Source organism: Mytilus californianus, unplaced genomic scaffold, assembly GCF_021869535.1.
Source record: "Mytilus californianus isolate M0D057914Y unplaced genomic scaffold, xbMytCali1.0.p SCAF_3, whole genome shotgun sequence".
NCBI lineage: Eukaryota > Metazoa > Mollusca > Bivalvia > Mytilida > Mytilidae > Mytilus > Mytilus californianus.
The window spans coordinates 115,740,387-115,765,542 of record NW_026262679.1 but is presented as its reverse complement, the minus strand read 5'-3'; the positions used below and the strand labels follow the sequence as shown (position 1 = coordinate 115,765,542).

The following is a 25,156-nucleotide window of genomic DNA, read 5'->3' as shown; positions in this document are numbered from 1 at the left end:
AATTTGCTTGCAGCGGAAAAATGCAACAGCTTGATATTCATTTGAAATAAAATAATTGTAATGATTACACAACGTTATTTTTTCCAATATAAACATTCAAATTATTTTGTTTTTTGTTGTGTTTGATTTATTAACATCTTTACAAAGACCACATTCTGACTTCGATATTAAGTAGACCATAAAAGCGATGTTCATTATCTTTCTTCTGTTGTCATGAATTGGTATTGATGTCATCTCGTATGTTTTTAAATATGAAGAAAGGGTTAGTCCGGTTGTCTTATACGTCAATGAAACACAAAAAAAACGACAAAAAATATAAAAAAAGGGGCAACATTCATTCTTCAACAAAAGAATACATCACAAGAATATAAGTTTTGTAAGAAAAAGACCAAATTCGTGAGACGAATAAACAAAAAACAAATAAAAAAAATAAAATGATTTTTTTAATTATTCGATACTCTTCACAAACAAAACCTACATGTATGCATTGAATAAATAGTAGGCCATTCTTTTAACATGATTACAACGTAGAAGTATTTACAGTGGAGGATCCAGGGGGGGGGGGGGGGGGGGTTCCGGGGGTTGGAACCCCTCTTTTTTTTGACGATCAATGCATTTGAATGGGGACATATAGTTGGAACCCCCCCCCCCCCCCCCCTTTATCCTGGGTTGGGAACCCCCTTTTAAAAATGGCTGGATCCGCCCCTGACTTATTCTCGTAATCAATAAGATATTTTGTGAATTAACCCCATCAACTTAAAGTTTTTTACAATGAATAAACGTATTTTTGGATTATTTAATGATATCAGCTCTGAACATTATTATTCTTTAAAATGAAACTGTTGTATGTGATTGTATAAAAAATATTTAAAACAAATCTTTTAAAGTTTTGTGAAAAGAAAGTTTCATTTTATGTATCGAAATGTGTAGGAAGTGATCATTATTTAAATCCCCACTGGAAGGCCTCTGATAAACTGAGTGATCATAAAATCATTGTTATCGATAGCCGATGGCAAACAAGTTAAAGGTAAATTATTTATAAATTATCGTTGGTTATCTCAACGAGATTAATTTTCTCGCTAGAGCCGGTACGGCGAAAGCGAGAAAAGCAATCGAGTTGAGATGACCAATGATAATCTGTTTATCGCTATTTTACCTATGAAGACGTTGTTAATTTCCTTGACAACGGCACGTCTTCCCTTAGTTTCTAGCGATAATTTTCATATCACTCGACTCCGTTTTCATATCACTCGACTCCGCTGAGAACGGAAATTATCAGTCAGCAAGATCAAAGGAAAAATTCGTAAAATAGCGATAATCAGTATTATTACCAACAAAAGTTTTACGGTTGTCTACGCTGTTATGAAAATGATTCTATATAGGCTGAGCCTTTATCCAATCCCTTTGTTTGAATGCTTAAACAATAAAATGTTTGAATTGAAATGCACCCAGTTATATGAAGATAGTTTGAATTCATAATGATGATACATTGTGCAGACACAGGAAAAATGTTTTATAAAGTATGTAAGAAATGAAGAATATAAAAATATTAAAAAAGACGGACAAAATATTTGTATAAAATTTGATGTAAATGTAATAGATCGGACACTTATAAGTACAATAATGTAATTGAAAATTAAAAGATAAATATGTTGCATCATTGATAGGCCAACAACATCAGCATTTTGTGTAACATGGTCTATGCATGATAAACAATAAAATGACACCACCTGCACTGAGTGACACCTGCTGATCCAACTAAAAATGCTAATGTAGCTTATGAAAACTCTTAGTACATATTGGAATTAAACTATACACCACTTTGGAACACCGTAATTCTGATGACACTGTTCCTGCATAAGTTAAATTCATTCATCAGTGTATTGAGAAGTTGACAGAAGTTATCGTCTATATGTCATCGTACGGCCTGCAACAATGAGCAAAACCCATACCGCATAGTAAGCCCCGAAATGACAAATGTAAAACAATTCCAATAAGAAAACCAGCAGCCTGATTTATCTCAAATCAATAATGAAAAACAAATATGATTTACAGCAACAAATGACAACCACTGAATGACTTGGGACAGACACACACAGAATCTGGCAGGGTTAAACATGTTTACCGGCGCCAAACCATCCCCTAACCTAGGACAGTGTACATACATCTTCTCAGACATTCAATCATCGAAAGGATACATATTTTAAAGTAATTTAAAAATAAATGATAAACGTTTGAAAACCAATGGTATATTGTAAGAGAAAAGTGTGTATGATAGTGGAAATCAGTGAAGTACATGTACATGTTTAACCCCGCCGCATTTTTGCGCCTGTCCCAAGTCAGGAGCCTCTGGCCTTTGTTAGTCTTGTATCATTTTTAATTTCAGTTTCTTGTGTATAATTTGGAGTTTAGTATGACGTCCATTATCACTGAACTAGTATACATATTTGTTTAGGGGCCAGCTGAAGGACGCCTCCGGGTGCGGGAGTTTCTCGCTGCATTGAAGACCCATTGGTGGCCTTCGGCTGTTGTCTATGGTCGGGTTGTTGTCTCTTTGACACATTCCCCATTTCCATTCTCAATTTTACAAACAAAATCTGATACTTGAGATATAACAAGCTGTGATAAACTATTAAAACAACACTGCCACAGTTTTCATCATTACTTTTGCCTTGGATTTTTGATTAACTGCCTATAGCGCTTACAGTGCTTTGATTTGTGAAAAGGGCCGCTGGTCATGTTGGTCAAATTTACCTAGTGTACAAGCGTTAAAGATATCATGAAATAATAGCAATGTTCCGGACCATATGAGTATTTGGACCATACGCGTATGGTCATGACCATATGCGTATGTACTCATATGGTCCGGGTATCTAATATGACGTACGTTGCATTAGGTATGAACCTTCAAGGTGTCAAAGTTAAAAATTCTTAATTGAATTGTGACTTATTTAATCAAATGGTAATAATTGTTACATTTTAATAAAATAAATGAATTTTACTCACACATTAAAATTATAGCAAAAATATTTTTTACGTGCATTGCTGTTTTTTCCTTACGAAACGCAATATGACGACTTCAACTTTGGAATATAACTTCAAAGTAATATCGAAATAAATCGTTTAACAAGAAGTCAACTGTTGGACTCACAGGCACATGTAGCATTGCACCTTCTTTTTTTCGTTTTTTTCGTTCTTTAATGGTTTCATGCTCATAGTTATACGATTATAAAATACCAGTAGTTTATACGTGAAATAATAAAAAAAGAGGGCAGCTCGCATAAATTATTGTTAATGTAAGAATATATGAATAGGATCAAGAACACTTCACATAAGTAGGAGAAAAATATAAAAATAAGACGAATGAAAAAAATAAAATCTAAATACCGGGGAAAGAGATATGGTCGGACCATATGAGTATACGTATATGGTTATGACCATACGCGTATGGTCCAAATACTTATATATGGTCCGGAACAGCAATTCATTCGATGGAAATTTAGATTTGCTTTTTTTTTTTAGATTATTTTCAGCAGTGAGATACGGTCTTAAAGTGTTGAAGAAAAACCCAAACTTTGATAAAAGAATTCATATAACTATCATGTGTTTTGAAAAAAAATGAGTGTAATGTTATTTGAAATACGCAATTAGCGCATCTTGATCACTTTTGATAAAAATAGTAATGCATTAATGTTACATCGTTGATCTTTAATGCTTTTAAGTAATTTGTGATTTGTGAATGTTACATACACATACGTATAAGCAGAGACATATATACACATTCTGGGTTAAGCTTGATATACACACACACTAAAAAATCGGTTTCTTAGAATTATCAATAATTTTTGGGCAGTTTAGTAGTTTAATTAGTTTTTTGATTTGTTTGTAAAAATTTCATTTCATTTGAAAGCTTCAAGATACTATAGCCTATATTTGTAAACACAAATAAGGGGCGAGGAATGCCCCTCCCCCCAAAAGAAAGGTAAAATAATTTTATACTTCATCTAAGTTATTGTTTTAATATTTTTACCCCAATTCAACAACAAGGAGTGTTTCCATAGATCGCACAAGGTATTCAACCTGATAAAATAAAATTTTAAAGAGATTTTTTTTCGTTACAAATTTTGATATTTCAAGATTTTTTTTGTAATTTTAGATTCCAAATGGATATCTAAACCCATAAGTCGAAAACAAACTCACAATGCCATGACAAAAAAAAAACACAAAAAAAACATCCAAAAGACAAACAACAGTACACAAAACATAACACAGAAACTAAAGACTGAACAACACGACCCCCTCTTAAACAGAGGGCGGTCTTAGGTGCTCTGGAAGAGTAACCAGATCCTGCTCAACATGTGGCACTCGTTGTGATGCTCATGTAAGCACCAATCCAATGCTACGTATAATTTTGTAGGTTACATTTGAGGAAAAGAGGACGTGATTGTTGTTTCGACAATTTCGATTTTATGCACTTCAAGTTTCCTTCGGGTAAAAACGTCCATTCAAGTATGTAAGTTTATCATAAAATCTTGTTTGTGAGATTTCTTCTATTCAGCAGCTATTCGGTCCATTTCTTACAAACCCCGATTGATGTATTACGTTTGAGGATGGTTCTATGGATAGTAAATTAACTAGAAGCGTGTGTCAACTAAAGTTATATAAGGTCAACTTTGGTAAGATGTTTATGAAATGAAAATAACACTTTTAATGCATCCTGTACAATTTTCAAGGACGTATACCATTGTGAACCTTTGTGTACTAAAAGTAAACCTTGAATATATCCAAAATTGCTAAATGAAATATATGCGCACAAATCTTAGCGTTTAATGTTATAATCTCTTTGTGTTATTTTTAATTCTCATTGAGTATTTTTTAAACTTTTTAAACTCAGTGGTTTTTTTCTTCTAAAATCTCAATGTGTATTTTGCTATTCTCACTACCTTTTTATTATTTTTAATTTCTATGTGTTTTTGATAAATCTCATGGCAGTGCGTATTTTATTTTATAAAGAAAAATTACTAACATTTTTTTGACGAGAACGGCTTGTCATAAAGATCGGTTAAACTGGCAAAACATTTAAACATTGTTAATAAAATCAAGTTGAAACGTATTTTGAATATTTTCCTCAACATTAACGGGAAGTGATGGGAGGGGAATAATATTATAAGGGTTATGTGATAACTGTAGTGAAACTGTTGTCTTAAACACCTTATATAAATTTAACTATTATCAGTATAGTGGGCAATACATTTAATTGAATGTCCTCTTGTTTATTGGATTATTGGCCCATTAATTTAATGATAATTTTCATGAAGTTGAAACGTGTTTTGAATTTTTCTTCCAGACAATAATGATTTTTCAATAAGGGGCTGCTTTTTTTAAAGATTAAAATAGTGTATTTTAAAATTAAACAAAACTTTTTAAAATTTACATTTTAGAGAAATGTATCACTGATCCTGAACACTCGTGAAATATTTCACATTATTTTGTCTACGGAACGTAGAAATTTGAATTGCCAAAATAAGAAACGCCAAAATGTTTCATATACATGTTCTTTTAAAATACTAAACTGCCAAATGTTCCCCTCGAAAAATTCCTGGTATGTTATATCACAGAGGCAGCTTGCTACTGTTAATATTCAATTCTGACAATAAGTCACATTTTGCTGAATAAACTTTTATTTATTCTAAAACAAATTCTTCCACACACCCTTTTATTTCGATGATATAGGCTTTGAAATCAATATCTAAAAAGAGAAAGCCCTGTATAATAATTAGAAAGAGCGTCAATTTACAGAACTAATAATATCCGTCTGTTTAATCTCGTTTTTATTTTCATCAAGGCAACGCGAATTTCTATGTCATGAAAAAAAAATTCCCTCATTGTACATAAAGAATCAATGTGCATAGACTTATTTTTTTAAATTTTAGGCTATTAAGCGATTGGGAGGTCAAAAATTGTATCAAGAATGCCAAGAGTTGAAGATTAAAATCTTAGATCAGTCACACCAGGAAACTATGGAAGAACTGAGTAAACTGAGGAGTTTGGGGATAGAACATTCACAAATAGCACAACATCTTAGAGAGTTAAAGGATTCCCATTTTACGTTACAGACTAAACACTCAAAAATTATAGAAGATCTTAGAGTTCTAAAACATTCACATACCACTTTACAGACTGATCACTCAAAAATTACAAAGAAAAATTTAGAAGACCCAATACCATGGAACATCAGAGGTAAATTTAATTGATCTATAGAAAAGAATTGAGGATGTGGAACACGAGTTAATATATTTCCATAAAAAATCTAATCCCAAAGTGTCTGCTGTAACTTGATACTGCTACGGAACTAGTTGGGTGTCTCCCAAATTAAAAGTATTCAATGCTACTATGTATTGTGTTATTGGTTACTATTAATATCTGTCAACCCTGTGTTGATGTACAAACTAATCATACAGAAAGCGTAGCTGGCTAGACGGTCGTGGCAATGGAAGTGCTGCTGGCAAAGCACGCAATGCACTGGTTTTAATATGGGGACACAGAACCATTAGCATTGACTTACTAAGTACACTTACAAAGGATACCAAAATTGATTTCAGTTTCACAATTTATTTGATACAAAACTGCATTCAACATTCTACGAAGTATAAATAACAGAGTACCTGTCAGCACACTTTTAGATAGTTATAAAACATATGGAGACTTTCGCTCCCTTTATCAAACGGAAATGTATATAATTTCAAAGGTATGTGTATTCAACGGGTTGCATCTACTGCAAAGTATTAAGTTTGCTCTGATAATTCTTTTAGTATCAGACGGGACTTAGCTAGGCTTCTCTTAGCATAAATGGCTTTGGTTACCAGACCTTCCTAAAATATAATAGATAGGTAATAAGTTAAGGCGACAAGTTGTTTACTGATGCTCAATATTGTAATCGATTAGGAAAAGACAAATCAAGGTAACGAACAAATCTGTGTGAGTTGCATGAACTCCAAAAAGAACGATACTGGGTGCGTCGACAGTGCAAGTGGCTCCTGCTATGCATGCATCAACCGTCATTCGAATGAATACAATTAGTAAAATTTGTATATATATCACTGCGATAAATCCAGTACTGTTCAGACAATTCGCCTGCAGTCAATTCAGTAACGCAGTAGCTTCTCAGATAATTCAGTATGATGTTGATGTGTACAGGTCAATAACAACTACTGAATAGTCTGAACATAGACCGAATAGATCTTAATTGAATGCAATCAAATTGCCTTGAAATAATATGACGTTTGTCATTAATTCTAGTTTAAAGGCTCCTATTTTTGTCAATTTCGACGAAAAGATCAAGATTTAAAATAGACCATCTACTTTCGGTACTATCCTTTATATCAAGTTTACTGGATGTAAGCACTCATTGAAATGTAGGTTGGTGAACGACATAATATCATCGAAATATCGGAAAGTTAATTGAAGCATTTTGCCAGATTATTTGGTCTTTCCACTTTTCCGTGGAAAGACCTATTGATTTTGTTCTGATTATTATTTTTTTTTTTTTTTTCCGCCTAATTTTTTTCTTGCGTAGTATTGTTGTTTCATAAGATGTCGCTTAGATATTTGGTATATGATATCGAACAGTTTATACGCTTTTGAAAATGACAACCGCTTAACCGAATACTTTACGTTGTAAGAGTTATCTCCCTAAACACTGTTTTTCTTGTGGCCACTACTCCTTCGCAACTGTAAAAGATTACGACAAACTTATTTTACCAAATTGCTCGCTATATCTTCAGGATGTTGAGTTTGGTTTTCACCGAGAGACTCCATATCAGAGTTATTTCCCCTTATGCATTTGTTATAAGTGATATGCATTTCTAACTGGTAAACCATAAGTGATAGAGACCTAGGGTCTTTTGATTTGAGGTCCTTGGTCATAAAAAAAGAAAATTAGGTCAAGGTCAAAGGTCAAGGTCATATTCTAAATTTTGATTTTGGCTTATTTTCACTTCTTTTCAAAAACAGTATAAGTTAGCGACAACATATTATTACTAAATTGTTAGTTGTGACATGTCGTAACACATACATTTTGGTTTAAAGGGTGCGCTAACATTGAATTAGAGTTTTCTCCCCTCTTGTATTCAAAAATATGCGTATGGTGATATATCTCATTAACCATATATAACTAAGACCTAGGGTCTTTTGATTTGAGGTCCTTGGTTTATGACCTTGAAATTGAGCTCAAGATCATAGGTAAATTTGACGTTCTAGATTTTGACCTTTGCTTTTACCTCATATGTATACATGATAAAGCCATGGGACTTTTTGCATTAGGTTGCAAGCCATTTGACCTTGAAAAATCCAACCGGAAGTGACCTTGTGTAAACCGGAAGTAGCTATTTTTTCTACTTATTTAATATAAAAGTATATAGAACCATATATTTTTGGAATCAAGTGTCAAGTAAACATTCAAATTATACCGGAAGTAACATTTTTCAAACCGGAAGTAACAAATTATCTCCCTTATTTAAAAAAAAAATGTATAAAAACTATATATTTTTGGAATCAGCGTACAATAAGCTTTCATTTGACGCTGGAAATGACATTTTAAACCCAATTTTAATATTTTTATATCAAAATTGATCTTTATGGGTGGAAAGACCTTCAATTGTTCTCTGAACAATTGGTTTTTAATTTTTCTTTTGTTTTTTTAAGGTTCTGTGTGAATTCTGTATCATATGAGTACACAAACAAGTCAGTCAGTTGTTGTGCACAATTAGTACTCATTGGAATACCGACTGTCTGCTGACATAACAATCCATAAAACTCAACTTATATGCTGTCGATAAAAAAAAAATCAGCATTTTGATGATATCATCTTTGGTGTGTTTTTTTGTGATACTGTGTGTGGTTCTTCACACAGTGAGATTTTTTTTTAAGATCCTTATTTTTGTAAAAAAAAAAAATGCTTCTTTAATGAGAAGCATTGGTTATAGTAGGTTAAAGCGTAGAAAAATCAAAGGTTTTGATATTAATGCAAAATTCGAAAGATTGTGATTGTTGATTTTGTAGTAAATCTTTAAAACTTTTGAGAATCCACATCTGATTGACACCGCTGGTTGAATATACATCACCACAATATGTCTGAAGACTATCTTATACAGAAGAAAGAATGGTGGTAAGAACTTAAAAAAGACCTTTAGTCGAACATCTTTAACGAATACGTAATATGTATCGTCCTTTATATGGATTTTGGGTGAAGTTAAGGTTACAAATTTAAAGGTGGGAGATTTTCATCGTCCATTTTTAAGTTATTATTGAAGAGAGAAGGACGGATTTGTGCTTATCTAAAATCCCCTCTTGTGTGAATGATGTAGGGGTAAATGTACGATTCCCAGTCTTCCAGTGAATTCCAAATTCATTAGTGAGACATTCCAAATGATGAGGTTTTTAAGAATTTATCTGGTAGAACATATTTGTCGTGAAGAGAGAATAAAGCATCCCCAAGTTCGGGCTTCTTGAAAGGGTCAGAAACCCATGATCACATTGTAATTCGTTGATGTTGATCCATTTAGATAAAATGTCCAGTTTATGACATCTGGCTCACAATTTATTCATTTTCATGCATAGTTATCAACTGCATCCATCAGTAACTCGAATTTATTCAGTTGATGAGTTGTGGCATTCGATAATTCGTGCCTTTGGCTAAGAACTCTCTTAAGTGTTCATTGCTTTACGATGCTAAGGTGTCCAGTTATAACACGATCAGCAGGTCTTTATTTCTATGGGAACGATGCATAAGTACGGAAGCGTATTCGCGCCACACAATTTTTTTTTTATATTTCTTCCTAAAACGCAAACCTTTAGGAAATAATTTAAACTTTATATAACGCAAATGTTTGCGTTATTTCGCAAAGATTTGCGTTATACCGTATAACGCAAACCTTTGCGAAATAACGCAAACATCTACGTTATATAACGAAAACATTTGTTTTATCTTATTGATTCAGCCATGCTGGATCTATGCGATCACTCTGGTTTTGGAGATGGTGCAGAATACTAAGTTGAAGACATATCATGAAACTAATTATGTGTTTTTAAAGCAATTGCTTTTATGCTATGGCATATAGCCATCTTTGTGACCCAGATTGATCAAGCCAAAGTTTTTGAGCAGATAAAACTGATTCCTCGTCTGTCATTCAAAACATCATCTGTATGTTTTCTAATGCAATACATTAATTGAAACAGTTGAAAAACAACAGTGGGTTTGTGAAGTTTCAACATATGTTCTTGTAGATGTATTTTTGTATTTAAGAGGACAACCGTTTGACTTATCAAAGAACGTAGAAGGCAGAGTGAGAAAGTGCATTTTTTTATACCTGCGATTTCCTTCTTGAGACGTTTCATCAAAATATTGAAACATGTCAGTTGTTGATTTGATATTTAAAATTTGACTGAATTATACCTTCTACGGTTTAATGTTATTTAATTCGTGTTTCTTTTTTGAAAGAGGTCAAGTTGCTCTTGTGCATTCATAAAATCTTCGTTCATTCATTAAATTATCGTAAAATCACTACGCACGTTATAGTAATGTAAAAATCAAGATCTCGAGACAATGTAAAATGTCATAATGACCCTACACAATGCATGACCATCGTCTTTTCATTTGATGGTTTAAAAATAGATCTCTCTAGCATTGACCGTGTTCCAGTTTGATCGTTTTCATAGGGCGGTCCCGCGCTGTCCCGACTGACACCATGTACTCTTTTAATACGCCCTCCCCGATTTTGTGAATTTGTACACGAACAAAATATTGTCCGATTTTGCTTTTTTCCATGTGGACAATCATGATCAGCCAATCAAAATCGTTGTTTCTTGTGATTATTGGGCTGTATTTGATCAGCCAATCAAAATCGATATTTCTCGTGATTATTGAGCTGCATTGCAAACTTGCTAAATTTTGAACTTGTATGGAACATCGGAATTGTACAAATCGTGATCATTGCAGATGAATTTTCATCAGGAAGAAGGTTCTCACAAAGCTTCAGAAGAAAAGCACGACTGATTAACAAAATTCAAAGATACAGTACTACCATAATACGTTTGTCTTATTTCTATTGCAATGCCCAACCGGGAAAGATATTTTGATAGAAGAATTAGAAAAAAGAAAAGAAACAAACAGGTGTTTGAATGACTTCTTTTGTAGTGCATGAGTGTTTTAAAGACATTTGATTTACAGTCCTATGCAGAAAATCGGCAAGCGTATTGACAATGACTTCGTGAAACTTTTAACAGTAAATTAATTTCTTTATTTTAAAATCTGCTGCACATTTTTTATGCGATTATATCATTAGTAATAAATGGGGTTAAACATTAGCCAGTTCTTAGATAAATTTTAGAAGCTGGTCCCATCTTCAAATCTTTAATCAGTATGTATGAATGCATGATTCTTATTGTAAAAAACTATAGTTCGATAGAACACTCGTGTCGATCAGGAAAGTTAAATTTAAACCGATTATGATATACTTAAAATTAAAATAGAAACAATAGAGATAATGAAGCCAGGTGTATAGATTGTCATGTTAATAATTGTAGAGTAATAAACACTCTACAAGGGGATAATCTGTTATAAATTTTTCGGGAGTTATACATTTCCACAAATATATTTGCCTCCCCAGAAGCCGGATAAACAGGTCGCCACCCTGGGATATGTTAAACATTGTAAAAATGAATTTCTGCTAGTTAAGTCTTTATTATCATAAAGTTAAAACATCATTACTTCTCACTAGATAAGACTCCTCTCAGGTTCAATTCTTTTACATGTGGATGAAAAATAAAAGTCACAAACACATTAACTAGACAGCAATTGCTTTAACAGCCTTTAAGGCTTTGATTATCTTAATCATCAACTGTCAACTTTTGACCTGTTGTTTGTCCTTAAATTAAGATAAGATTGATTGAACAACCCTTTTATTTTATATATAGTTCGTTTGTAAATCAAAATTTTTAATAATTTACTATTTATAAATTAATGTGAAAAAGTAATATACATCAATCTAATCAGTTGATAAGAATTTGAAAGTATTTTATTAGTATTCTATGCTTGTGTAAGTTATTGAATAAAATTTGGGTCAAGACGTGTATTGATATATCAAAGTTCATTCACACAGTTTTTTGAAATGCTATTACTACAATTCTTTTCCTTAGTCAAGTCATGATTTTCAAACAATTATACTCAAAGGTGTAAGTATTAATTCGAATCAACTCCAGTCTTAATTCACCACAGTTAATATCTCATGACCTGTTACATAATTAGATAGACAAAATTTATGACACACCTAACTGAATACACAAATTCTTGACCTCAATAGTAAGCTTATCCATGTATTATTTATTTTGATCTATACTACATTGAATTATTCTGTTAATTTTATGCAAAAGCTAAATGATTAATCAAATGGTTTTTTTTTCAAGGAATTGACATCAAATGAAAAGATATGCATAAAAATGAAAGCAGATTTTATTTTACTTGTAAAATCAATGTCAATATCATCTGACAATGGTCAATTATCAAGTTATAAGTAAATAACAATTTATCAGTAATTTGGTTGAAACAATAAACAAAATTACATAACTCTTACCTGAGCATTTTCTGCAATAAAATGTATTTGTGTATTCTCTATTTATATCCCATTATATTGCTATTAAAGAGTAATTGGAAATATCTTAGCATAAGGTATTTTTATATTTATATTTGAATACAGGAAATGATTTTTTTTTCTAAATGAAGAATGAACACCAAATAAGATAAAAAATAGTCACTTATTTTTTTAATTTTTGTTGTTGTTGAGAAAGTGCATTTTCAATGCCTCTTTCTGGAAATTAGTAAGCCAATTATTATTAATGGCATGTAAAAATATACTACTTCATTAACGATTTCCCTTTCCATTCTTGTTAAAATCATTAATTTGCAAATATTTATTTCAAAAAATCTGACAGTGTCTAAAACTGAAATATCAAAATCAATATTGCAAATTTCTCTATCTTTGGGCAATAGCATAGACATTTTACAGTAAGATTATGGAAATGAAAAGAGCAAAAAAAAAAAGAAGTATAGTCAGACAAGCTATACAATTATTTATCACCCTTTGTACTTATTGCAAATTAAAATGCTTGAGTGTTTAACTCAAGGCATGGCATAATAATGAGCAGGAGAATACATGTATTTTACATAGTAAATTGACTAGCTTGAAGTTATACGGAAGCAAATAAAAAATCATCCCTGTGAATGTAGCCGAATTTAAATATACTTCCAAAGTAAGCGCTTGTTTGAGCATTCTGTAAGATAGGTTAGATCCGAACACGCTACCCTATTGAAATAAATATATAAGCCAGGATCCCGTAGTTCAGTGGTTGTCGTTGGGCCATATCTGTCATAGTTGTTTTAGTAAATTAATTTGTTATAAATTTGGCCATTAGTTTACTCAATTGAATTGTTCCATATTTTTCATGTCGGGGCCTTTTAAAGCCGACCATACGGTATGGGATTTTCTCATTGTTGAAGGCCGTACGGTTGCCTATAATTGCTTACATCCACTTCATTTGAACTTTGGTGGATAGTTGTCTCATTGGCAATCATACCACATCTCCTTATTTCTATATAAGATGAAGATTTTTATCATTATAATTATGTACTCAACATTTAAATTGCTACCCAAACATCTTAAATAGCTACCTCACTAGATTGAAATGTAAAACCCCATGATGTGTTTATCAAAGAATCTCTATCATATTCTGACATTTCAAAATTCATTTTTTTTTATTCAAAATAATTCATTTTCAAGTCGAATGGTTTTTTTTCTATTTAACTTTATGGTTTCACATATGTATGAATTGGTTTTGCTCTTCTCTACTTTGCCACTTCCCGTAAATTTAAATTTTCAAAAATCTTTCCTACACCATATCTATTTATATAATTTTCTGATACAAAAATCTTACATTATTTGTGTATAATTGCGATACAAGTATTCCCTTATTCCTATGTATACCTTTTTTTTAATGATTTGGCCTTGTATTCATGGTCATTTTCATAACTAAATCCCAATTGCATTTTTACTAGCAGACGGACATGCAAATAACGACTTTTACAAAACATTGATTTCAAATTATATAATAAACATAAAATGTAAATTCAATATAGTCTTTGAAGGTTTGCGTTATAACGCACAGGTTTGCTTTAATTATTTCGCAGATGTTTATGTTATAACGCAAAGGTTTGCGTGATTTCGCCAAGGTTTGTGTTTATTCGCCAAGGTTTGCATTAAGGTAGACAGGGGGTCTAAATTAAAATCCATAGAATTTTTTAATAATTTGTCAAAATGTAGTTTATAATAAAAATATGGGTCACCAGGCTTTAACGCTACAGGTTGTGCAAAATTGTCAGATTTTGTATAGATTGTGCATGGAAACCCCAATTTTGTGGGATAAAAAGAAAACTACACTATAGAATGTTAAGATAAAATATGAGAAGGTAGGTCTGATAATATGCTTTTAGATAAGAAAAAGAAAAAATGGGGTGACCGGACTCGTTTTCTTGCTATACCTGTAAAAATAGGTAAATTCACAACACATCCTATTATAAAAATTACTTTATCTGAGTTTCCCCCCACCCCCTTTAATATCTGAGTTATCTCCCCTTATGTGGCAAAGTTGAAAAAAATTAATAAAACAAAAATATTCTGTTTTTTGTAAAAGACAGCTATAAATATGATAAAACACATGCTTCTAAATCTGCCCTTTTGGTCTAATTATATATCATCTTATTATGGATCTGGTTTTGTTCAATTACATGTATTATACATTTGAACATCTGAATGATTAAACGAGCCCCGTTTTTTCAATTTTAGTATTTTTGGAGAGTGTCATATTAATATATTACTTAGAACATAAAAACGAATTCAAAAGTCAAGATAAATGATCCCTCAAACGGGTCTTTCGTATGATTCGTCAAGCGTACGAACCTTTCGTCAAATTGTAAGAAGCTCTATAATAAAACTCTCTCAAAACATATTGATATGTGGGTTTAAAAGAATTTTTGTATGTAATAGAATGCATAACAAGGAACACAAGTCAGTACGGAATATACAAAAAACTGTAATAAACATTTTGGATTACTGGAACCGCATTTTACCGCGTGGAAACAGGTCTTAGTGATCCAATTACAGAAATGCACCATAGCAAATCGCACCAAAAGCTTTACTGACAAATATAATTTAGTCCTTAAACTTCTATTGTTAGTGTATGAGTATTCTGAATCTTGGCAGGACTATCAGTTGGTACATGCAAGGGTTTGGTCGACACAAACACAATACTTTTCACATTGTAATATCCCCTTACACAAACACACGAGATCATGAAGAAAATATGCTGACATGCTTTCTTCAAAGTAGACAGGATACTAGGAATCTTTGACTGATCTCCATCCGTATTCCAAAGTTGAAGGCAGGGGTGGTTTTGCAAAACAGGAAGCATGCCAAAGTTTGGTTTGAAATGAGGTATATGCTGTCAGACGCATTGCAGTACTAGGACGAAGTTTCAACTGATTTCCCAGCTGTGTCATCTTTTGGGGTTTTGTCACATCTCAATTTCTAAAAACAACTTACAACTAAAACATTTATTCCTCTTAAATGAATAAAACCAAAGTTTCGTTCAAGATTATTGGTTTCTTTAGGAGTATATCAATATGTAGCCATTGTTTATAAAGTGAAAATGTTTTGTTCTTTTCACTTTATCAAAATTGCTGTTATTTTTGTTATTTTACTTTTTAATAAATACAGATTCGCAATTGAAGGAAATTTTGCCTTCATTTTTTCTTCAAAGAACTCATGTTTTGTGACATCGATACCAATCTAAATGGACAACGATGGTACTATAAATATAATATAAAATTATAATAAAGGAAGGTTGTTTTACTATTAATGAAAAAGGTTGCCCTTTTCGTCAATATATATGTTTTCAACAACTCTCAATATCGACTAAAAACACCTACAGTTTACAAGGTAAAATGGATAGATCGTATAAACATTAAAAAGAATAACACAACACATACATATTTAATTTAACGGTATAAGACTAATTACTAAAAAAAACCGGAACTTTCCTGCTCTTTCTCAGCAGGATCTGCTTACCCTTCCGGAGCACCTGAGATCCCCCGCAGTTTTTGGTGGGGTTCGTGTCTTTAGTTTTTTATTTTGTGTTTTGTGTACTGTTCTCAGTTGTTTTTTTTTCGACTTATGAGTTTGAATGTCCCTTTGGTATCTTTCGCCACGCCTCTCCCTTTCTCAAATAATGTACAATACATTTTTTATACCACATTTGCCATTGCATTGTATAAACCTTCAAGTAAAAAATGCTGCATCATTTCATTCATATCAATCATTTCATAACCGAATCAATTTCTACTACATTTAGATGACTTTAGATGTGGGAGTCTTTCATTTAAGGCTGTGCTGCCTTTCAGCGACTTACTCGTTTCGGAGAGTTTCGGAGGGAAAATTGTAACGGAATTGTCCATTCGTAGCACATCTAATGACATAAAAAGTGCAGCTGATTCTCAACCGATCTTCACCACACTTGATATATACATTCAGTACAGTGAGAGTTAGAAGCCTGTTGATTTTAAAAGTTAAGGAATATGGTCACATGGCTATTTTTAGTTGCAAGGTGATCCTCCGTATCATGGTCGTTTATTTGAGGGACTCCCTTTATGGATACGAAACAATTCTCGAATAATGACAGTTCCGTTGGTTGAAACTAACTTTGTGTTCAGTATTTTGTTAGATTTTGATCCATTTAAATAGAATGTCCAGTTTAGGTCATCTGATTCGCCCTTTATCAATTTTCTGGCATAGTCCCCAAGTGGGTCAAGATGCGCAATTCATCTCTGTTTGGTAGTAATTGTAGCCTTTTCCTCAAATCATCTGCCCATATCGTAAATTTAGTAATAAATCATTGCTCGTTTCGAAGCTAAGACATTTCACATATGTGGTTAAATTTTCGGGGTACGAAGTGAGATTCATTTTCCCGTAATTTCGAACACCGTGAAAAGCCTTTTGTATTGCAGCTTCTCAAGCTTCCCTTTTTTCACAAAACAAAAGTTCTTTAAAAAAATTAGTTCGTTGCATACATTCAATAACACCAAATAAAACCTTTATTTTACGGTTCTCTGCTCCCCAAACCAGCACAAATTGTTAAGCTCAGTCACTTGTTAATATTGAAACATGTCCAATATAACTGCACAGAGATGTTTGGTTACGCACTATTTTTTTAGTTCCTCAATTTGAGGCGCATTGGGAATATTAAACTTATCTGCAAAAATCAGTAACCTGAAGTTATTTTTCTAGTTGATGGGCTGTTGAATACGACATTTCGGGCTTTTTGCTAACAACTCTCTCAGAAATACGAAGGATTGTATACCCTAGGAATAGATAACCTTAGCTGTATTTGGCAAAACCTTATTGAATTGTGAGTCCTCAATGCCTTTTAACTTCGTCCTTTAATTGGCCTGTTTAACTTTTGATTCGAGCGTCACTGATGAGACTTTTTATTAGACGAAACGGGCGTCTGGCACAGAAAATTGTAATTCTGGTATCTATTATGTTTTTATTATTAATATCTTTTAACATTGCCATATAAGCGGGAGGTTTGGCTAACCATAAAACCAGGTTCAACCCACCATTTTTTCTTACAATGTCCTGTACCAAGTCAGGAATATGGCAGTTGTTATCAAATAGTTCGTTTCTATGTATGTTGGTTTTGTTTTTGTTGCACTTCAGTGTTTCTGTTGTTCCATTGTTTTCCTCTTATAATTGATGTGTCTTCCTCGGTTTTAGTTTGTAACCGGGATTTTTTTCTCCCTTAACCGATTTATGAACAGCGGTATACTACTGTTGCCTTTATATATGTTCATTGTAAACGATGCCAAGGTCTCATGACAAGCGAGTCTATATTGGTATAGAGACAATGAACAAGAGCAATTGGGAGACACAATACATTGCATTGCCTAAACCAATTGACGCAGTTGGAGCCATTGGTGATTAATCAAAGGCAATGCATCTTCCCCACAATGAGTCACAGGCATAATTTAAACCGGGTGTCAGCATCATCATGCCATGCACAATCAGGCGGTTGTAATCAACGCTGATTATAGTTTCTACGTCCCTTGTAGATTTTTGGTCATGATATTATGTTCACATACAATTCATATTGAAGCTGCAAATTGGTAGAAATTGACCGCAATGTTTCAAATAGAAAAGTGTTATTCCAGGACACACAATCATCAATATCGCCACCATTTGATAACAATATACAAGACATTTAAAAAAAACTAATATTCATTGTTTTAGACAACATCTTACCCCTTACTCGATGTTGTTTTTACCGCCTTTTATTGAAATTGTCTACTAGGGATTATGTATCTATTTTCGAATAAGGTAGGAGCATTTTATGATAGCAAAAGCCATTTAACTGTCATTTATTTTAAAATAATTATAAAAATTTCAACTAGTTTTATTCCTTCGATAATAAGATAACTTATACAAAGTTATTGTTTCAAATTGAAAATTAATGAAGAAGAATTTAAAACACAATTTAGCCGGATTTTTTATTATTTATTGAAAAAAAAGCCCAATTTGACTGCATGCTTTGACTACAGAATTCATGTTCGGCATACAAGAGTCCCGTGTGCATAGCCTCCAGTTGATATTTGGTATAAAGAATCTATATCTGGTGCACTTGTCAATCTGTAAGAGGCCACCTGATCTTGATTTATTTTTATATTGCAATATGTTAAGACTCAGACCATTCTCAAGTTACCATAAGTAACATCTTTGAATTATTTTTTTTAAATTAATTTAAGATCAAGCTATTGGACCATTATAGGATCAAAGCTTTAAGGATTTAGTGGTTCCTTTGTAAAATTTTATATTCGATTTCTAAGCGGATGTCCTACGTGATAAAAGTCTCCTTCCGGTTAAATTGCTTCATATCTATAAACAACCACGTTGATAAACATAGACATTTTTAGTGAAAATTGCCATAATATTGATTTCTCTTGCAATTTCAAAATAGTGACAATGATATATATCCTTACAGCAGGTCTAAGTTATTGTATACACTAGGATATATCTAAATAGTGCATTTAATCCTCTATTCGTGAGAGAGGAGAGAAAAATCTTTCAATCAACTTTCTATCATATGTTCGCCAATTGAAATATTCATGTTGTATTCCAATAAGTGTTCATTTCAGTTGAACCACATTAATTAGTGTTTTTTTTACTTTTTAACTAAGTGTTGATTCCCAAGAGACGCTTACTCTGTCGACTAACCTGGTCATGCCCCTTTTGGAGTTCATACGATTCCATCAGTTTGTTTTGTCAATATAACGGAACTAGGTATTTGATTGCACTGTTCAACATAGAAATAGTAAGTTCTATCTGAATGTAAACCTTTTCTTTTTTAGAGCAAGTTAAACAGGAATTAAAAATCTGGAAAGAAAATGACAAATTTTTTATAAAAACAAATGGAGCAAAAATAGTATTGAATTGTATCAAGGAAAATGGTTGTGTTATTGTCACCGGAACTTCTGGCATGGGAAAATCATTGCTTGTGCGCCACGTAGCTCTAGAAATGGAAGCGGAAGGCTATGAAATCTTACCCGTATTAAAACCAAACAAAATTACCAAGTGGTTCAATCCAAATAGGAAAATTTTATTTGTTGTGGATGATTTTTGTGGAACATATACTTTAAATCTAATAAAATATGAAAAATGGAAAAATCAAATGGACAAAATCAAAACATTAGTTCAGCAGAAATTAGTTAAAATAATTTTAACTTGTAGACTACAAGTTTATAAGGATGATCATTTAAAATCCTTGACATTTTTGCAGTCCTGTGAATGTAATCTTTTGTCTAAAAATCTGTGTTTATCGAAAACAGAAAAAAAATCTATTGCTGAACTTTACCTAAAAAAGGACGCTTCTAAGATCACTGAATTTTATGATATTTTTGACTGTTTTCCTCTATTGTGTCAGTTGTACAGCAAAAACATGAAAGTGCCCATCGTAGATTTTTTTAAAAATCCGTTTACAGTTTTCAAAGAAGAGATAGATAAGTTACAGTCCGAGGGAGCATATGGAAAATATTGTGCTGTAGCACTATGTGTAATGTTTAACAATAATTTGAAAGCAGAATGGCTTACAGAAGATGTCGATAGAGATATAAAAAAAATTATCAGGAACACATGTGAAGCTTGTAAAATGATGGAAGGAACGTCACGACTGATTATTCGAGATGAGCTTGATTCAATTACAGATACATTCATCAGAAAGGACGAGGAAGTGTACCAAATTATTCATGACAAACTGTTTGATTTTCTTTCATTTTACTTTGGGAATGTGATGATTGCTTGTTTGATTGATAATGCTACAAGTCGTTTCATTCGTGAAAGGTTTTTATTTGAAAAAAACATCAAGAGTGAGGAGTTCTCAATAATTGTACCAGAAAGGTATCAGCAAATGTATATAAAGAGAATGATAGTTGACTGGTCAAACGGAAATGTAATAGATGTCTTTTATAACATCAATATGGACAATTCTGTTTTTAGGCAAAGGTTCCTAGCTCATGTTAAAGATTTAGAAACATCACAACAGAAAAGATTAGCGTGTACACGTGATACAAGCAACAATGGTAGTTCATTAATGGGATGTTGTTCCGTTGGAAATATTGATCTTGTTGAATGGTGTTTGCATCATTGTATTAGTAATGTAAACTGTTATCGGAAAGGTGATAGCGCCACGGCTATACATATAGCTTGCCAGGGAGGCTATATAGATGTGGTTGAGATGTTATTAAACAAAAAGGCAAACTTAAATAAGTCTACAGATACTGGAATATCACCCCTGTTCCTTGCTTGTCAGTATGGACATACTAATGTAGTACATATGTTAATAAACCATAAGGCAGACATTAATCATATTAATGATAAAGAAGTATCAATAGTATACATTGCGTGTGAGAAAGGACACACTAACATAGTTCAGATGTTAATAAACAATAAAGCTAACATTAATAAGTGTAATAGTGATGGAATATCACCTCTGTTCATGGCTTGTCATAATAGACATACAGAAGTAGTTCAGTTGTTAATAGACTATGACGCAGAAATTAATAAATGTTCACATACTGAAGCATCACCATTACTTGTTGCTTGTGAAAAAGGCTACACAGAAATAGTTCGAATTTTAATAGATAATAAAGCCGTCATTAATAAGTGTATTGATACTGGAGAATCGCCTCTTTACGTTGCTTGTCATAATAAACACACTGATGTAGTTCAGATATTAATAAACAATAAGGCAGACATTAATAAATGTGGAGAATCAGGAAATTCGCCTTTGCACATTGCTTGTTTGAAAGCACATACTGAAATAGTTCAGATGCTTCTTATAAATAAAGCAGATTTAAATAAGTGTAACAACGACGGATTCTCGCCTTTGTGCACCGCTTGTGAGAATGGACATATCGAAGAAGTTGAAATGTTAATAAAATATAAGGCAGACACAAATAAGGGTACAGATGCTGGAATATCACCACTATACATTGCCTGTGAAAAAGGCTACAAAGAAATAGTTCAAATGTTAATAAATAATAAAGCAGTCATAAATACAGATACGTGTAAATCTCCACTTTATATTGCTTGTGAAAATAAACATGTTGCAGCTGTGCAGATATTACTTGACAAAAAGGCAGAAATTAATAAGGGTGGAGAGTTAGGAGCATCGCCTCTACACATTGCTTGTTGGAACGGACATAGGGAAATAGTAAAGATGTTACTTAAATATAAGGCAGACATCAAGAAAAGTAATTATGACGAAATATCGCCTCTGTTCATTGCATGTCGTGAAGGTCATACTGAAATAGTTCAAACATTGATAAAACAAAAGGCAGACATAAATAAATGTACAAATACTGGATCATCGATACTGCATGCGGCTTGTTTGAAAGGAAATACTGAAGTAGTTAAGATGTTAATACACAATAAAGCAGACGTCCAAAAGTGTGATAATAACGAAGTATCACCTCTGCTCATTGCCTGCCAGGAGGGACACAGTACAATAGTTCAAATGTTAATAAACAAACGGGCTAATATCAACAAGTGTTCGAATACGGGAGTATCGCCGCTATACGCTTCCTGTTTTAAAGGGATTGCTAAAGTGGTGAAGATGTTAATAAACAATAAGGCAAACATTAATAAATGTGATAACGACGGGATCTCACCTCTTTCTATTGCTTCTATGGAAGGAAATATTGAAGCAGTTAAGATGCTCATTAACAATAAAGCAAACATAAATAAGTGTGAAACAACTGGGTCATCACCCCTGTACAAAGCTTGTTCAAAAGGGCATACTGAAGTAGTAAAGATATTAATAAATAATAAGGCAGACATCAATAAGTGTAATGATCAAGAAGTACCACCTCTGTTTAGTGCTTGTTTGAATGGGCATAACGAAGTAGTAAAGACGTTACTTATTAATAATGCAGACATTGATAAGTGTAACGATGAAAATGTATCACCTCTGTCCATTGCTTGTTGGAAAGGAAATACAAAAGTAGTAAAGATGTTGATCGACAAAAACGCAGACGTTAACACGTATAATACTAATGAAGTATCACCTCTGTTCCGTGCGTGTCAAGAAGGGCATGCTGAAGTAGTAAATATGTTGATAAACAATAAAGCAGACTTCGATAAGTGTAATAATGAGAAAGTATCACCTCTGTACATTGCTTGTTGGAAAGGAAATACAGAAGTAGTAAAGATGTTGATCGACAAAAGCGCAGACATTAACAAGTGTGATTCTAACGAAGTGACACCTCTGTTCATTGCGTGTCATAAAGGGCATACTGAAGTTGTTAAAATGTTAATATGCAATAAGGCAGACATAAATAAGTGCAACAAAAAAGACGAATCTCCTCTCTTCATTGCTTGTCAGGAAGGGCATTCTGACATAGTTCAAATGTTAATAAGCAATAAAACAGACATTAATAAATGTAATAACTCTGGAGTATCTCCCATGTTTATAGCTTGCTTTAAAGGTCATACAAAGATTGTTGAATTGCTTTTAAATAAAAACGCCCGAAACATTAGACATAACGGAATGACACCACTGGATATTGCTCAAAGAGAAAATCATGCCAAAGTTGTACAAATTTTAAAACAAAGACAGAACCAATGTACAATATGCTAAATCGTATGCTTAATAAAGTAAATAGTGTAAAAAGTTTAACTAATTAACGACAATTACGCTTATTGACACGAAAGTACAAGGACTCAATTAACTTTGTTAATTGTTCCTTAGTTTTCGAATAGTTATCAAACAGTCGGAAAATAATATTTATAATATGGACAAAAATACGGCAAAATTTAAAGACGATTTACATATTCAAGTATTATCACATAATTCTTCTTTAGAAGACCGTATGCTTGAGCCGTTATACGAGGTAAGCCAGGAACTGCATACAACAATACTTACACGTATCGACGAAATCAGACGATTAATACATGTGGCAATTAAGGGCAAAGCATGTTGAATCGATATCATACCGTATGAAGTTTTGATATACTAATCTGTGGTAACCGTGCTTCATTCCCTGTTTCAGTTTATATTTGAACTAGCATTATTCCATCAATCTGGAGACGGGCGAAAATATGTCCCATTCTTAAAGACAAATCATCAGATAAGCGAAGTCCTCTTGACCTTGACTATCGTGGAATAATTCTGCTTTCTTGCATCTCGAAACTGTATAGCGCGTTTATTAACAGTCGACTATCCGGATATTTAGAAATAAATAAAGGCAACAGTAGTATACCGCTGTTCGAAAGTCATAAATCGATTCAGAGAAAAAAAATATGAGAAGACGAACAGAATGGATTTTGTGAGAACCGTTTATATGAAGACCATATGTTCACACTAAATACATTATGAGGAACTGTCCAAAAACTTTTGCTACATTTATAGATTTGATGAAGGCGTCTGATTTTATTCATAGAAATATGCTACTGTACTTAATAGTTTCTTTTAAATAAAATCGATGGGAAGATTTATAATTCTATCAAAAACATTTACGGCAATACCACTGCTTGTATTCGATTGAATGGTAAATTGAAGGATTGGTTTAGTTGTAATTCCGATGTTCGACAAGGCGACAATCTTTCATCCACACCATTCTCTACTTTTATCAATGACTTAGTACAGGAATTTAAGGATCTTGACCTTGTTGTTAGCATATTAAAACTCAAATTTATTTATGCTGTCATATTCTGACGAAATAGCGTCAATTTCATCTAATGAAAATGACATGCAAGCGATGCTGAACAAAGTCCATGACTGGTGTTAACGCTGGAGGGTCCTTATTAACACTGAGAAATTCAAAGTAGTTCATTTCCGCCCATTTCGTATAAATCGATCCGAATATATAAGTTAAGAATTGGAGGAAATTCATTACAGACTGTCGATTAGTACAAATACCTAAGTGTAATGTTCCATGAAATTAAAGACTATAAAGTGAATGTTGAAAGGTTGCCGGAAGATGAAGGGCGAGCACTCAGTGGAATCAATTTAAAAACTCATATTCTTAAAAAAATTTGTAATAAAGACATTTGAAAAACTGTATACATCTTTTATCGTACCAATTTAAGATTATAACGACTGTTTACGGGGATATAAAGACTATACATGCGTTAATTTCGTTCAAAACAAAGCCATTCGTAACTGCTTGAGTGTTCACAAATTTGCCCTGAAAGTTGCTACAAATGGTGATGTTTAATGGCTATCATGTAAAGAAAGATACTTGTACAATATAATCAGACTTTTGAATAAGCTTGTCGGAATGAACGATTCGCGCTATGTAAACACGTTTTTAACTGGGACTTGAACGTTGTTTGAACAATTTGTCATCAGATGTGAAACATATGGAGACTATTTCGACCGAAAACAGATTTGGGATCTTTTTTATAGTAAAAGACAGACATCATATGTTTTGTTCCACTGAATAGGAAAGCTATATTACAAACTTTCCAAAATTGCTGACATATGAAACATTCAAATCAGA

At 32.6% G+C, this 25,156-nt stretch overlaps 1 protein-coding gene across 1 annotated transcript in view; it reads left to right on the top strand.

Annotated features, from left to right (window-relative positions):
* LOC127733728 (ankyrin repeat domain-containing protein 17-like) overlaps window positions 1-24,750 on the top strand; it is a 59,931-nt gene extending 35,181 nt beyond the window's left edge. Inside the window, exons 2-4 of the mRNA XM_052243044.1 lie at window positions 19,600-19,730; window positions 20,652-23,120; window positions 24,744-24,750. Of these exons, the coding sequence (XP_052099004.1) occupies window positions 19,600-19,730; window positions 20,652-23,120; window positions 24,744-24,750 (2,607 nt within the window). The remainder of the gene's footprint in view (window positions 1-19,599; window positions 19,731-20,651; window positions 23,121-24,743) is intronic.
* Window positions 24,751-25,156: the final 406 nt, after the last annotated feature.